Source organism: Chaetodon auriga, chromosome 19 (genome assembly GCF_051107435.1).
Source record: "Chaetodon auriga isolate fChaAug3 chromosome 19, fChaAug3.hap1, whole genome shotgun sequence".
Taxonomy (NCBI): domain Eukaryota; kingdom Metazoa; phylum Chordata; class Actinopteri; order Chaetodontiformes; family Chaetodontidae; genus Chaetodon; species Chaetodon auriga.
Window position 1 is genome coordinate 18,074,139 of NC_135092.1, and position 15,696 is coordinate 18,089,834.

Genomic DNA, 15,696 nt, shown 5'->3' on the forward strand with positions numbered 1-15,696 from the left:
GTTGCTTTGTTACTCAACGGTGTGAATCCAGCTGTGAGCTGCTTGTAATGATTTCCACAGCTTCACCTACTTGAATACGGCTTTATGGTTTGAAGCCTGATCTTGTCACAGCGCATTTACATCAGTCAGTGGATAAAATGATATTTACAGTGCTGCAGTTATGGGAAATTACATAGAAGACATGAACCAAGAAAGAAGCATGCAGTGACAGGTAATTACGCTGGAAAGTGAGCCGAGGCTCCTGGATATAATTTCTATTATTATCCCATTTGCAAGATCACCTAAATACGAGTCTGATCGTGTGGTTTTCTGCATTGAAACAAGCAAACCAGACAAAAAATTTTGGGGAAAAAAACACACAGGTAAGTGCTGAAGTTCGTCAACTACTCCTCTTTATTATTTTTATTCCTTCCACGTGTTATTGCTGTTACAGCTTCCTGCCACATGTGATGTTGAAAAGAGCCTCGTTCCTGGGTGTTAAAAGCTTTGCCTGCGGGCATCTTACACCTGCACCAGCACACCGCCCTCTCCTCGCAACTCAGCCGCTGCTCCTCTCACATTTATTTATGGTCACTTCTACCTGCCAAAGGCTACACCAGTGCACTTAACTGAATAGCTGTATATAGCTGTATGTTCAGCTCTAAGGCAACGACAGATGATTTTCACTGTCAATTATTCTGTTGATCATTTTCTCCACTAAATCTTTAAAATGTTAGTCCAAAAAAAAAAAAAAAATCAAAAATTCACATTTGAGAAGCTACAACAGTAAATTTTAAAAGACTTAAAGGACCAGTGTGAACGATTTAGTGGCATCTAGTGGTGAAGTTGCAGATTGCAACCAAATGAATACGGCTCGCCTCATCCTTTGTTACGGATCTTTAGAGCCAGTGTTTGGTTTGTCTGTTCTGGGCTACTGTAGAAACATAGCAGGGCAACATGATGGACCCGCTCCCTCTGCAGACATAAAGAACTCATTCTACGCTAACAAAAACACAATTCTTACTTTTCAGGCCATTATACAAAAGATAATTATGAATATTTGACTCCACTTCTGCCAACAGATCCTCCTAAATCCTCCACAATGGACCCATTTTCTGTTGATTGTTGTATCTCCGTATTGATATTACTGAAGCTAAAACAACGTCCCCAATGCTTAGATTTAGCTCCACACACAAAAGACAATATATACAATGCCAGAGCAATTTATCCTGAGAGCTCTAAATGAGACAGATTTGCTGGTTCTTCAGGATTTCACAAAGAGAGAGACAGAACAGAAAAATCATCTACCAACATGTCTTTCTCCAAGGTCCTCTGTGATTCCCCAATCATCCTCCCATTATAACAGACTCCCTGCTCAGACAGGTGCAATCCAAAGCTTTCATGGCCGTTACCACAATGTGTCACCTTTTCGAGGATTTGCCTTCTTTCTCAAAGCCAAAACAGGTTTAATTCAATGTGGAAATCCATTTGTTTTGAAGGATTACCACTTTGCTATCAACAGAATCAATGCCACACATAGCACAATCCATTCGGCTACTGCACTTATTTTTCTGGCCCCAAACACAAGAAGAAGAAAAACATTCTAAAACCTGCTCAAGCCTGATAATAACAAAAACATACAACACAGCCACGAATGGATGTGTGCAACCCCAAAAAAACAGCTACATCTGCTTACGTCTATCCACCCTTTATCCCTGAATCCAACTTTCTTGCTCCTTTCTTTCCACCCATCATCCAATCAGGTGCTCGCCAGACGGCGAGGCTCTTCCCAACATCACATGATCATCGCGTATCAAATCTACAGAAAATCCCACAGCAGGCTGCACCACCGCAAAACATCATACAAAACAACGTTTGAATGTCGACTACTAGCAAAAATAAAATGTGCTCCGTCATTGGCTTTGACTTCTACGTGTGACCTCAACAGTGCAAGAGCTGCTACATGTATTCTGCTTAACATTCTAGTCACTACAAAGTAAAGTAGATCATTAATTTCATTACAAAAATACTAAATCTGTCTATTGGCTAATAATTTATATGATAGATTATTTTTCAGTAACGGCTATATGCTATGTCTGTACTGTGTCACAAGTGGACGGAATAATTAAAGGTCCTGAAATGGAGCCCAGTGCAAACATGGGGAGGGTCTGACAGGAAGTATTGCATTAAAAGCTGATTGAAGGACATGGTGGAAGGTGTCCAGGGGCCCTTCTGCTCATCCTCCTAACTCCGCTGTGGGACATTAGGGTCTTCCTGGTTGCTCTCCAGCAGCTCATCCTCAGAGAAACTGATGTGAAGGCAGGTATCATTCATGGGAGAGGAGAAGGGCAGCGGGTGCTCAAAGGTGTCCGAGTGTGAGACGAGGGTGGGGGGCTCAGCCGGATACGACTCGGAGGGAGAGAGAACCGCTTCGCATCTGTCCTCCAGGGGGCTGTCGCAGCCGCTGGAGGCCGTCAGAAAGGTCCCGCGGTCCCCGAACAGGTCGTCGTCATCGCGCAGCGGCGACAGCAGGGACTTGGTCTCGGAGCGGACGCCCGAGTCCTCGCTGGCAGAGCAGGAGCTGCTCTCGCCGTTGCTGAGTGAGTGGAAATCAGCGGACGACAAGGAGCTGGGGGTGATGTCTGGGAACGAGAGGCTGCTGCTGCGGCTGGGGGCCGCGTCGTTAGCGGTCACCTCTCCCGGCGTGGACGCAGCTGGGACGTCTGACCCCGGAGACAGGGTCCTGCTGGCCCGCTTGCGGTTCAGGGAGGGTGGAGGGGGGTCAAGTTTGGGGATCATCTGTTTACACCTGCCGGGGAGAGAACAGAGGCTGTGGTTAGTGAGGTCTGACTGGTGAAGAGATGAGCTGCAGATCCATGAAGACGCTGTTGTTGTCCTCAGTTTGCTAATTCAGATTCAGCACCATCATTTCTCTCTACCAAGCAGGTGTATGAGAATAAGCCTCAAGCCAGTTTTCCTCCCCATCACTCATTTTATACCCCATTAACCTGAGCGTACCGTGACGTACGCCGTTACTAGACTAGACAGTAACTCGCTTTCCCTCCGGCTCCCCATTGTTTCGGCTGTCTGGGGACTTATCTACATCCCACAGCTCCCCTGCTGAGAAAACAGAGGAACAGGGGAAGAAAGGGAGCCAAAGAAGAAAGAATGGGGAGTAAAGGAGCGAGGAAAGAGCTGCAGCCCCCCCCCCCCCCCCGCCTCATACACACCAGAAATAGCTACACTGCAGTGTCTGTGATTGTACCACAGAAATGTCTTGACAAGCAGCAGAGCGCACAACCACACACAATCACAGTCATTCTGTTGGAAAATGAGTCCTGACACACACCCGCTAACAAGCCTGGCTTCCTCCCTGACTCGCCCCTTCTGCATTACACTGGTGGCTGCTAACTTTGTTCCCCTGTGAAATCCGGTCTGTGGTTGGATCCTGGTCTCAGTAATGAACTTAGGTGACCGGCTGATGCGTTTTCTGTCTCCTCTTCTGTGCGAGGTTGCTGTTGACGGCTACGGTAACGAGAGACTTGTGGTAATGATGCAGGGAAACCAACTCCAGAGATAATTATCCACCGTTTCCCCTCCTAACAAACGGAGAGGCACACATGGGAACTGAGGGGTAAAAGTCAAGCTGAACTCCACTGACTCCAGTGTCACAAGTGGTATCATCAGTTTTTATTAGTGGCATGGCTCTGGGGGTGGCGATGTGGCCGGTCAGTCGGTCCACGACTTTGGTCCACACTGAAATATTTAAACAGCTAGTGAATGAATTTCTGTACAGACGATCATGTTTCCCACTGGATGAAGCCTTTGGTGATCACCATGCGGATATGATTTTTAGTGAAATATTTCGAAAATGCTTGGATGGATTGACATGAAATCTGGTTCATGTATCAATGGTGGCCAGAGGATGAATCCTGATCACTTTGATGATCCCCCTCACTTTTAGTCTAGTGCTAACAGCAGGTCAGTTTTCCCTTCTGTGATTTCTTTTTCTCGATTTTTCCTCCTGTGCCACCATTTGTGGCTTCGAGTGAAATGTCTCAACAATTACTGGTAAAATTGCAGCAAAAGTTGGGATATTTAAATCTTGTCCAGTAATTTCTTCGAAGAAAAAATACCTGCAGAGCTAACGGGTTTATGCTAACCAGCAAACATGCTAACATGCTAAACTAAGATGGTGATGATGAAGATGATGAAGATGATACCTGATTAGCATTAGCATGTCGGTACTGTCATTGTGAGCATGTTAGCATGCTAATATTAGCGTTTACCTCAAAGCACTTGCAAATGTCATTCTTTGGAATCAATAAATGATGAGTAGAAAACAAATGACAATCAAGTGTTTTGGGATTTATTATTTGTCCTAATATGACATGTGGACAGGAGGACTTTTGGTCCAGTGGACAACAAATTCTCCAAGAAGGTTTTGAGAAATTACATGAGTACTTTGAGGAAGTGACATTATTGATCGATCGATCACTTTTATTCAGATGTGCTCTGTTGTGCTGTTTTTTTCTGATTGGGATTGTTTGTGCTGCCAAGTTGTGGCGATGAAGCAGCGGCTGGGTGAAGGAGCAGGCTGCCTCTCCGCCTCCCTGCTCTCATTATCATAACTTTGACTCAGCACTCCTCTTTTCTGTCACACTGACACTCCTCTCCACCTCGCTGCCCCGTCTCCCTCTGCCCTCTTATTGCTCCACCTTTGTCTCGCCGTTCATCTCACTCTAGTCTCATTCAGCCTGCCCGGCATGCATCTCAGCGGCTGTTATCTTTTTCTTCTATTCACTGTGATGAGAAAAGGGTGATTTTACGTTGCCTACAAACCACAGAAATGATCAAATCTGTCGTTTAGAAGATTTATTCCACACTAAACTTATCAACAAATACTCCTCTTTCACTGGAGGCGTTTGAGCAAAGACTGAAAGACAAGCTTAGGATCACTGTACTCAAATCTTTGTCCAAGTCAGCCCATTTACCTCAGCTCACGTGTATTCCTGGAAGAAGAATATCTGAATGCTTCCTTCTGCTGCATTCAGGCAGCTGCTGGCTCAGGTTTACTCGTCTCTGGAAGTTACTCACATTATCCTTTTTACATGATCCTTATTTGCTCTCTGTTTGTTTTCCAGGTTTACTGAATGCAGTTCTGCTCTGATCAGAGGTAGGATTTCAATAACTTTCTATTTGTTTAAAGGTTATTTTTGCCAGTTGTTCAGGCCACAAAATCAAATGAACGCTCTTCTATTGGCTGCTGCTACAACATGCAACAGCACAGCATGTGAGAGCTGGCGTGAGGCTGGGCTTATTACATTCTCCACCTGGAAGACGGTGGTAGCATGCACATGACAAACACACACTCTCTCACACACACATAAATGGCGTGGTGAGTATACAGAGAGGCAGGTGCATCAACATCTCTTCTGCCTCTCCTCTGACAGCTTTACCGCTCAGGTGGAACCTCCGCTGACAATATAATACCCAATCTTGACAAGAACATTTTGTCTATTTTTGTCTTCAAAGTAAGACAAAACAAGCGCTCACAGTCCAGCAAAGTGTGAAAAACAAAACACAGACCGTGCTACCATGCATAAGACACGTGTGACTCACTGATTGCCTCAATGCTAATGTGATTATGAATGTGCAGAACCACATCCGCATGTTAATGCAGGCTATTATGCCGCCATTAGCAGAGAAATCACTGGTGAGACCGACACACGAGCCAGCGAACACCCACACTGTTCACCCACCACATGCCCAGTCCCATGCTTGTGCCACAGACACAGGTTCCACATGCTGGTAGTCATGAGTAATACTCACATAGAGGGAGGAGAAGGGGCAGAGAGGAGAAGAGGAGGAGGAGAAGGATGAGGAAGAGGAGAGGAAGGGGGCTCAGGCAGTGGCAGAGAGCTCCCCAGGCTCCGAGGGGGAGGCGGGCTGGTGCAGCGAACGATGAGAGAGGGACGGGGATGAGGACGGGACGATGGAAAGCATGAGCTCGTTTTGTTATTCTGGGGTTGAGTTTGTTTGTTTGTGTGTTTGTTTGTGTGAGCGGGGAAATGAGGGATGGTTAGATGAGGAAGAGGAAGAGCAGGAGAGGGTCCTCGCACCTGTACCAAAGAGAGGCAACAGTTAGACTACAGAGGATTTTGCATGTTTTAGCCCATTAAAGCCACGACTGCCGCGCTTCCACCGAACACTTAAGTAACAAAAGCTAAACCACAGCTACATGAGCCTAAACCCCAGATCTGCTGTTACTTTAGGGCAAAGCCTCTCCACCTTTCCTGGCCTTGAGAAGCTTCAGCATGTATTATCTGAAGCACAACAATGACAACGTTTTCCTCTGCTCACATTCACCGTCGCTGCTTTGCTGCTGCCTCCTTCTCTCTCACGCAAGCCCACACTCGCTATGCACACACTACAGTTTCAGCGATGCTTCAGCAACAGGAACACAACAGAGGACAGTGTTTATGACAACAAGAAGACAAGCTTTGTTTGAGTAAAGACTGCAGGCGGCAAGACAAAAGAGGGCTGGGAAATCCTACATCAGAGTGCAGATGATGACTGCTCCTCTCCAACCAATCAACAGACTGCAGTGTTTGCTACACCTTTAGGTACGGGATCAGTGTACCAGGTACCTCAACAGAGGGGTAAACAGAAAAAAACGTGACAATAACCCTTCTAATGTGTAATGAACTGAACCGGACTGCTTGGTGGAAACGCAGCTTGTGAGTAGGATTTGAATATTTCCAACGTTTCCATTCTTTTAACGATGTCCTCGATGTTACAAGAGTCCTGCAGAATAATAATCCTGCACTTCTATGTTATGGCCACACGGTTGGTTTTCAGCAGTTTAGCATGGTGGAAGGCTCTGAAAGCCTCTGCTACTATAATTACAAAAAAAAGCATCCAAAATTGAAGGAGAATCTGAAAATGACTTGATTTAAGACTCAAATTAAACGTTATCCCAACAACAAAATCTTTAGCTGCTGCTGGCTAATAACTGTTCTGTGGATGTTTTACATGACACCACGGGAGTCGTAGTTAACGTCTCATCTTACATTGTTGTGTTCAGACTTGTACTTTGAGAATAAGATTTAAGATTCTTGTGAAACTGTCAATCTTTTGTCCTGATGATTCAGCTGGAAGAGTTTCATGGCCGTGGTGGCAAGGGGAGCGCTCCAACTGTGACTCACTGCGACTGAGAGCATTAATGGGGCTTTTACATCTGGACCCAGAGGTGCACAAAATAGCTCCTCTCACCGATCCACCCCGGGTAGGCTCTATTCTCCACTGCATTAGCACCATAAAAACTCGCGGCAACAATGTGATGGGATATGAAGCTTTGCAAGTTATTGTACTTTTACACTAAAATGAACTCAAATCGATGGGTAGATGGAGTTAGAGCGAAACTATCACTGGGATGGCGCTAAAGGATCACTTTTTTTGTTCATAATTAAAGGTCACATCATGAAAATCAATATAGAGCCCAAAGCAGCAAATGTATTTTAGAAGTTAAATCAAACCCCCCCCCCCCCCCAACCGCCAGTGTCGGCAATACAGATGACTCATACGCACAGCAAGCGCTTTCACTTCACCATTCAATAAACAGGACCGGAGTGGACAATCAGGAGAAAAGCCTGAAAAATTATCAACACTTTCTCATTTGAAAAACACCCAGCAGGAGCTCCGCAGAGCAACAGGTGGGGACAAATAAAAGCAAAACATCTCAGCCTTCCGCTGCAGACACGTCTGTGAAGAGAAAGGTTACCAGATAATCGTTTAAAGTCCAGCCCTCGAGACAGACACAGAGGAAGCGAGTGGTCGAACAAGCAGGAGGTTTAAACTCAGAGAAGGGACACTGGGCCTTTGTGAAAGCCTCTTGCTTTTGCAAAGAAATGAACACACGACACCCATGGAGAGCGTGTGGGATGTGTGCGTGGGTGCTTAAGCATGTGGGCGGATGAACATGAGAGTCTGCAAGAGTGCGACGGGGACCGCAAAGTGACTGCTAAACTCGAAGATTCGAGTACATTCTGCCTGACGGAGTCCCTGTAAACCATTATTCACAGTGACAGAGGGACAGACCGGCTCTCCTGCCCTCCTGACATCACATTCGGCCCCACGTGAGCCAGAGAACGTGGATCTTGTCACAAAGCTAGCAGCGGTGTGTAAATCCAGCCGACAGAACCGGCTTCACCCAAACACCCGGAAACATCGTCCTTTACACTCCGGTCACATCGCGACACGATGGCGTTTAATGAGGAGAGAAAAAGGATGGAGGTGGAGGGACGATCACCAGAACAGGTCCGACAAAGTGATTATACAACACACAGAGCTGTCAGAGGGAAAGCGTGTGTGAGAGAGCAGAATGAACGATGGCAGAAGAAAACATGACTCACTTGTGAATAATATATAGTTGGGTGCTCATATAAGCTGGTCGCCATATGTCTCCATTCACTCTGTGTGGGCTTGCTACTGTTTTTAGCAGCGTGGCTCGAGGGACGGCGATATCGGTCTGCTGGTCTGGACTGAAATATCTGAACAGCTACTGGATAGATTGTTATGAAAGTTTGTGCGGATGTTTCCCAGACAATGGTTCCTACTGAGTTTGGTGATCCTCTGGCTTCTCCTCTAGCGCCACCTGCAGGCCAACATGTTCACTTTGTTAAGATCCCGAGTCACCCCTGTAGAGGAAGTACTTGACGAGCTCTCCGTTTAAAGGGTCCGAAAACTCTGACTTTGATCACGTTAGACATACTTGCTAAACATCAGCATGTTAGCATAACCACTGTAATGGCGGTAGCATGCTGGTGTTAAAAGCAACATGGCTCACATAATAAACATATCTACTTAACATCAGCATGATAAAACAATGTGAACATGTTAGCATTTAGCTAAAAGCACTGTAAAGTGCACTAAAGCAGAGCCTCACAGGGCTGCTAGCAAGGCTGTTGACTCCTGTTTCCATGTTTATCAGAAAAAGAGGTTGATGACTCAAAACGTTGTGAATAACACAGTTCACTCTTTTGCCCACAATGTGTATTTTAAGAATACTATCACATCCTGTTTTGATCCTACTCCGATCCCTCTCTTTGTTGAGTAAAGTTTGACTCACTATATGGTTAGATATAATGTTTTTATGGTGTGCCAACATACCACACGCAGTGATCATATAGGTCCAGAGTCAGTGGGCTAACTGGAGAGCACACATAGATCCGGTCCACGTTGGGAGATAATGCCTGTGATTTAAAGCTTAATTGCAGTAATAACATGAACTGAACGGATTCCATCGCTCTGCATGACCAGCACTGGACCCTGGGGGAGGGAGGTCAGCTTAGGCAGGACGAGGAAGAGGAGGAGAGACGGTGAGAGAGGAATATCTGTCTGCTAGTTCGCAGAACATAAAATAAGGCCACTCAGGCTGTAAACATTGATCCTCTGGGGAAATCCAGAAAACAAAAGCAAATGGAAGCAATAAAATTTGCTGTGGGGTGGGGGAGGGCGGGTACGAGAGTCCGACTGCGCCAAAGGTAATGCAAAGGAGGGGGACACAACGGAGCTGAAGTTTCCATTTCTCTGAATCCCATTTTTCCTTATTATCCTCGGCTTTGGTGAGATTAAAAGATATAGTTGCGTCACAAGCTGACTGGAGGGTCACAGCTGTTTTCATCACATAAACTAAGTTTCTTTGCCAAGCTGCTGCCTTTTTTTCTGTCCAGCAGGAAAACAGTTATTACTGTTTTTTTCTGTGTAGTAATAACCTGACTTTTCATTATTTTTATTTGCCATTTGTGTATAAACCCAGCATAAAATTTTATGATTACTATTTACAGAAAGATGATGTCACTCAGGAGAGGAGGCGAACCAATGGCAGTAAAAGAGGGGGAGGATAGCAGAGAGGGGAGAGTCACTTTCAAGAAAACCAGCCTAAAATGTCCTGGTGGTACGCTTCAAAGCTGCAGCGCTGCATCTCCCGCCTTCGAGACAGAAAGAGAGAGTGTGGTGTGGCAGAGACGCTCAGGAGGAGAGAGAGAAGAGATGCTGGTTGTTGCATAATTACAAATGAAGGGAAAAGGAGGATTTTCGCTCTGGCACACGACGCGCTTCCAGATGAAACTAATGTTCAGATGGAAACGTACAGAAACAAGATGCCTCTCTTTGGAAGAGATCTGAAGTTCCCCTTTTGTCTTCCCTCTTATTTTTTTCCCCCCACACTGCCCATGCAGAAGAAAAGAAAAAAAAAAAGACATGACACATGTAGTGGGTTGAGTTTCAGGTTGTGAAGGGATGGCAGCTGGGATTGGCTGAGAGTCTGTGCTGCAGGAAACCACAGGATGTGAGTCTGTCTGCAGGGAGCTGAGCTGCAGCTTCAGACAAACACACGAAACAATGCAGACACACAAAACTCCGACATCCACCAGCACGCCAAACACACACTCCACCGCCGAGTCAGTTCCACCTCCTTATTTTTCTCCTTGTCTGATGTGAAATCAGCTTTAAGACTCTCCTCTGGGGATTTCGCCGTGGATCGCTTTCAGAGAGAGATGGAGGGAGAAAACGGCGAGAGGGGAGACAAATTAAGTGAGAGGATGAGAAAGCGAAGGAGGGGGATGAAGGAGGAGGACTCAAGACTTTGTCCTGCTTGAGAGCTCTGCTTGATCTCATGTAGTAAATGCTTTATATTTTGACTATAGCTGGTCTTTGTGATGGCTTTAAGGAGATTAAAAGCTCATTAAAAAGCTCATTAAAAAGTAATTACATGCCGTGGCTCCATATATGCTTTCAAGGTAAGGGCTGTTTGTGTGTAACATAGCTGCATGTACAGGCATTGAGTCAAAGGTAGAGTCGGGAAAGCACTTCACAAGATAAACTGCGCGAGACGACGAGGAATGGAGCCTCAAACATCCCTGAAAAGCAAAACGCATCCATCATGAATTATTCCAAAGAAAATGATTCGATTTAGTGTCTGGACGCTGCTTTTAATGGCTTCCCAAAACAAGTTATTTGATGAAATAGAAACACGGAGTCAAAGCTGATTGAGTTTCCGCGTCTCTCTTAAATCTCTGTCTCCCTCACCAGCGTCTCTGATTCCCTCTTTCAACCTCGAACCTGATCCCCCCTTTGTTTGTCTAACCCGAACCCTTTTCTCCCTGAGTTCTGTAATCCCCTGATTACAGTCACACTTTCATTAGCTGGAGGCTGTTTCTGCTGACTTGAGCTGTTCTCCACTATTAACGCTAAAAGCTACGTGCTGTGTATGTCACTGTGCAGCCCGGTTACTTCAAACACACACTGACTGCCACCACATCAGGAACATGTATGCACGCTGAAGAAATGCTTCAGCATTTTGGGAAATGTTTGCTTTCTGGCAGGGAGTTAAATGAGGAGATCAATATCGCTCTCATGTATGTCCATTAAATATGAAGCTATAGCCAGCAGGCACTTAGCTTAGCACAAAGACTGAAAACGGGGGGAAACAGCCAGCACAGCTCTTTGCAAAGGCAACAATAATCTGCTCAACAGCACATGAAAAGATCACTAATTCACACAATAAGCCTTGATTGTTTTGTCTGTACAAAAACAGTTAAAAGTGACAGTTTGCTGTTAACGTGCAGGACTGTTTCTTGGCTAGTACCAGCAAGTAACTCGTCCTAAAACTTCCCAAGAGGGTGCAGGACTGTTGTAAGGGGATACAAAAACAGGAAGTTACTGCATTTGGCCCGTTGATTTGTTCAGCTAATCAATGCAGTGAACATTTGGAGCCACATCACAGAGAGCTGCTCACAGCTCACGGAGGCAATTAATATACTTTAAAAGCCTTTGCTCCTCACTGCCAAAACTGTAAGTACAAACTGTACAAAACTACAAATCTGAACACACAGACATCATATACATGCTCTCAGATTCAGTGGGACTCACACTTTCCAAGGATGTGATTATCTCAAATAAACATCCATTAATCTGCTCAGAAATCATAGAAAACAGATGCACTTTGTAACTCCAGAACTTGCCTGAGAATCAACACGTTTTTATGTTTTCTTCCATGTCAAAGAAATCCAGTGACAGCTGTCTGTGCATCCATATGTGCACTGCAAACAGGACCTGCTAATAGCTAATTCAGCATACTTTAAATGGTGCCAACCTGTCAAAATGTAAACATAGACGGGATAAAAATACAGGGCTCAAGTAACCCACAGCTAACGAACTGACTCAATGGCAACTTCCTGTTTCTTCACCCAAAACATTATTCAAACTGTAGCTCCAAACATGGAGGATGATTATCCCCCAGAAAGAAGTAAGACGAAGAATAGTAACAGGTCACAAAGTGTTGCACTATTAATATTTTTGACAGTATTTCGGCTCAGAGCGTACTGCAATATAAGAACCTCTATCCATTAACATGTAGACCTGTGATAAAAGTCTGTCCATATACAGGCCAAACACTGAGACATGAGACGGGTAACTCTGAGCCAGAAGGCGAATAAGAGTACTTCTCTTATTAATGTGTTGTTACAGGACTATCAATCGTCTTACTTTTCATCCACGTTGGCAGAGTTCCTCAACCTGACCGGGACGATCTCATTGCTCTCCTTGCTGTCCGCTGTCCCACTGGGCCTGATGAAGGGGTCCAGGTCTCCGTTGACTGCTGCATCTGGTTTGGTGCTGTTCTCCAGGTTGAGCAGGTTCAGGTAGGACTCGGCGCAGTCCACCTGGGTGGGGGACAGGGGTGAGGTTTGGAGTGGCCATGCAGGTGTGGAGGTGATGAGCTGGTTCAGGGTCTGGCTGTAGTCATTCTTCAGATTCAGAGACAGAGTCTTTGCTGATGTAGAGACTGCGCTGCATGATGACTGTGGACCATCTGGAAGAGACGAAGAAGACAGGAAGCAAATCAACAAAATGCAACACTACCTAGAAATACGGTCTCAGGGTTCTACGCCTCCACAAAACAGTCAAGTTGTGAAGTGTATGTTTCGGTGAAATGGAAGTTATCACTGTATCGGCATGTTTGATTCCAGTGAAAAGCTTCCAGTGAGAAACATGCTGTCTTCACAGAGACAGTTTCTCCAGAGGAGCACATGGAGGCGAAACACAGCCTCCTCACTGGCTTTCTCCTGCTTTCCTAAAGAAGTGCTGACTCTCATTACAGAAAGGAGGAGCTGGCACTGAGCCAGCGGCAGCACTCAGGTCAGCCATGTCTGTGATCAGCCAGATTAGCATTTTCTATCAGGGGGACGAACATGATTAATCCGAGCACAAAACATCATGTATCATTTCTGAATGCGTATAAACTAAAAAAAAATCAACTCACACACAGCGTCCAGTGTGTGTGTGTGTGTGTGTGTGTGTGTGTGTGTGTGTGTATGTGTGTGGCTATTCATTATTATTTTGGCAAGACTGACCGTTCTTTTAGCCGCTGTAAATACAAAACACCCTACACCAAAAACCCTCCTTTGGGACAAAATGTGTGTGTGTGTGTGTGTGTGTGTGTGTACCAAAATAAATTCCAACCTCTCAGTGGGCCTGTGAGTACGAGATAATGCTGACAGAATGTTTTTAAATCCACTGTGAATATATAATCTGCTATTAGTTCGGTCCAGAGATGCTATTGTATATAGAGATGTAGTTTACATCCAGTGTTGTGCAGAGTGAGCGTGGGGGGAGGTGGGGGGGTGGGTGGGTGTGGGTGTGGGGGGGGTTGCTGAACGGTCCCCCGGCTCATGTCAAATCTCAACATTCATTTCAAAGTGACGCCAATGATCCCGTTCTGAATTATTTTGTTATCGATACAACTGCAGTTGCAAATGCATTTCCTCTGTACGCTCAGTGGCCACTTTATTAGGCACACCTGTAAAATCTAATGTAAGCCAAAGCAACAGCTCAGCCATGAATTCTGCCTTTACAAAGACAATAATGAACAGTTCTGACTGACACCGTTTGTACTATTAAAACTGAAATGACTCTTGGTGGGAAAAACCCTGCTTTAGAGAGTCAGATCTGAAAATAGCTGCAGGAAACCAGAAAACAGTATTTGATTATGCAAAATTCATAAAAGCTTTTATAAAATTAAGATAAAAAGAGAAGTCACTCTCTGTTCCTCTCCTCCTCTCTCCTCATTATTAAAACTGACTGGGGTTTTGCATTAGTCCTCATTATCCGCGACTTAAGTGCCTCCTTTGGTGCTGTGATCAAGACATCTTAAACATTAAAAAACCTTCACTATCATCCACAAGAATACTTTTAACTGGTTTTGCTCTCACCTCGAGGACCACCTCTTCTCTCCTCAGTACAGATAAAAGTGAAATGCCCAATTAAAGGACATCCAGGTGGTGCAAAGAGAAAAACACTCATGTTCACCTGCAGATGGGGTTCAATCACTGGCAGCTGTGCTTCTGCCCCATCAAACACACCTGACAATGTTTCCAGGCAGGAAGCCAGTGAGGGATCATGGTTTGAGTCATGAATGGCTACACCATCCTCTTGCCAGCAGGGGAGTGAGCAGTGACAGGGACTGCAGCACATGGGGAACCTGACCTGACATGAGTTCATCAGAGGGATTACACCATCCCCAGCCGGCACCTCTCCACTCACTTACTGTGCCCATTAGCTTGAGGCTCCTGTTGTAGCTGCCCCGGCTGTGTTGTTTTTGGGGAGCGGGCCTCCAGCTCTTTCAGCTGCTGCACCAGCAGCGCCAGGTGCTGCAGCAAGTCCCTGTTCTGCAGCAGCAGCTGGTGGACACGGGCCTGAGCCTCCATACGAGCAGCAGTCTCTGCTGCCATCTGATCCTTCAACAGCTGCACCTGGAGTGGAAACAAAGGGCGAGGTGTGTTTGTTTGTGTGCGAACATCTCAGATTTGATTTATGTGCAAAACCTAAATGCACCGCCCATTAAAATGTTTGTTTGAATTGTCATTTTTTCTGTCTCGTGCGTCAAAGTAACGATGGGATGGCTATTTTGGTAGATCATTAACTTGCAGGTCGATTTGGCTATCGCGGTGCAATCGAGCGGATCAGACATGAAACACTAAAGTAAATATGCATCTGTGCTGCAGTTCCTCAGATGACTCTATAAACAGAAAGCTCTTGAGGTGCTTTGTTGCAAATGCATTTTCATTTTAGTGTTGCTTGTGTTCCATCATGCTGCACCGACTGTCCCCCCATTACTGTGTTGGTGCTGCCCTCTAGTGGAGAACATCAGTAAAAAACACAATATGTTGGTGCCAACTATTTACTGTGAACAGCAGACTAAACATGACCAGGTCATTCTTTCCACAACTTTTTGACATTTCTTAGACTAAACAATCAATCTAAAATTATTATAGAAAAGAATCGTTAGTTGCAGCCCTAAATCTGAGCTTGTGGAACACAGCACACTGTTCAAATAGTCTGTTTCCTACCTGTGCGACGGCCACCTGTGTGTGCTGCTGCTGCTGCTGCAGCTGCTGCTGAAGAAGCTGCAGGTAGTGCTGCGACGCCAGCGGAGTGAGAGATTGAGAGCAAGGGCTGCTGGGAGTAACGCCTTGGGACGTCACAGTGAAGAGAGACCTTCGATCCAAGTCCTGACCGCAGACAAAACACAGAGAGACAACAATTAATCGATTAGCTGTCACCTATTAAATGAATCATTAACTATTTGGATGATTGATTAAGCGGTTTGAGCATTTTTTTAAAAAGGAAAAAAGTCAAAATTCTGTGATTGTAGCC

At 45.4% G+C, this 15,696-nt stretch overlaps 1 protein-coding gene across 2 annotated transcripts in view; it reads right to left on the reverse strand.

Moving 5' to 3' along the window:
- Positions 1-374: 374 nt before the first annotated feature.
- LOC143337734 (carboxyl-terminal PDZ ligand of neuronal nitric oxide synthase protein) overlaps positions 375-15,696 on the reverse strand; it is a 47,988-nt gene continuing 32,666 nt past the window's right edge. Inside the window, exons 8-11 of one of the 2 annotated variants that reach the window (XM_076757502.1) lie at positions 15,390-15,551; positions 14,588-14,792; positions 12,529-12,853; positions 375-2,788 (exon numbers count right to left, since the gene is read on the reverse strand). In XM_076757502.1, the coding sequence (XP_076613617.1) occupies positions 2,224-2,788; positions 12,529-12,853; positions 14,588-14,792; positions 15,390-15,551 (1,257 nt within the window). In that variant the 3' untranslated portion in view covers positions 375-2,223. Of the gene's footprint in view, positions 2,789-5,932; positions 6,102-12,528; positions 12,854-14,587; positions 14,793-15,389; positions 15,552-15,696 lie in introns of those variants that run through there. The other variant, XM_076757503.1, reaches the window with a different exon arrangement.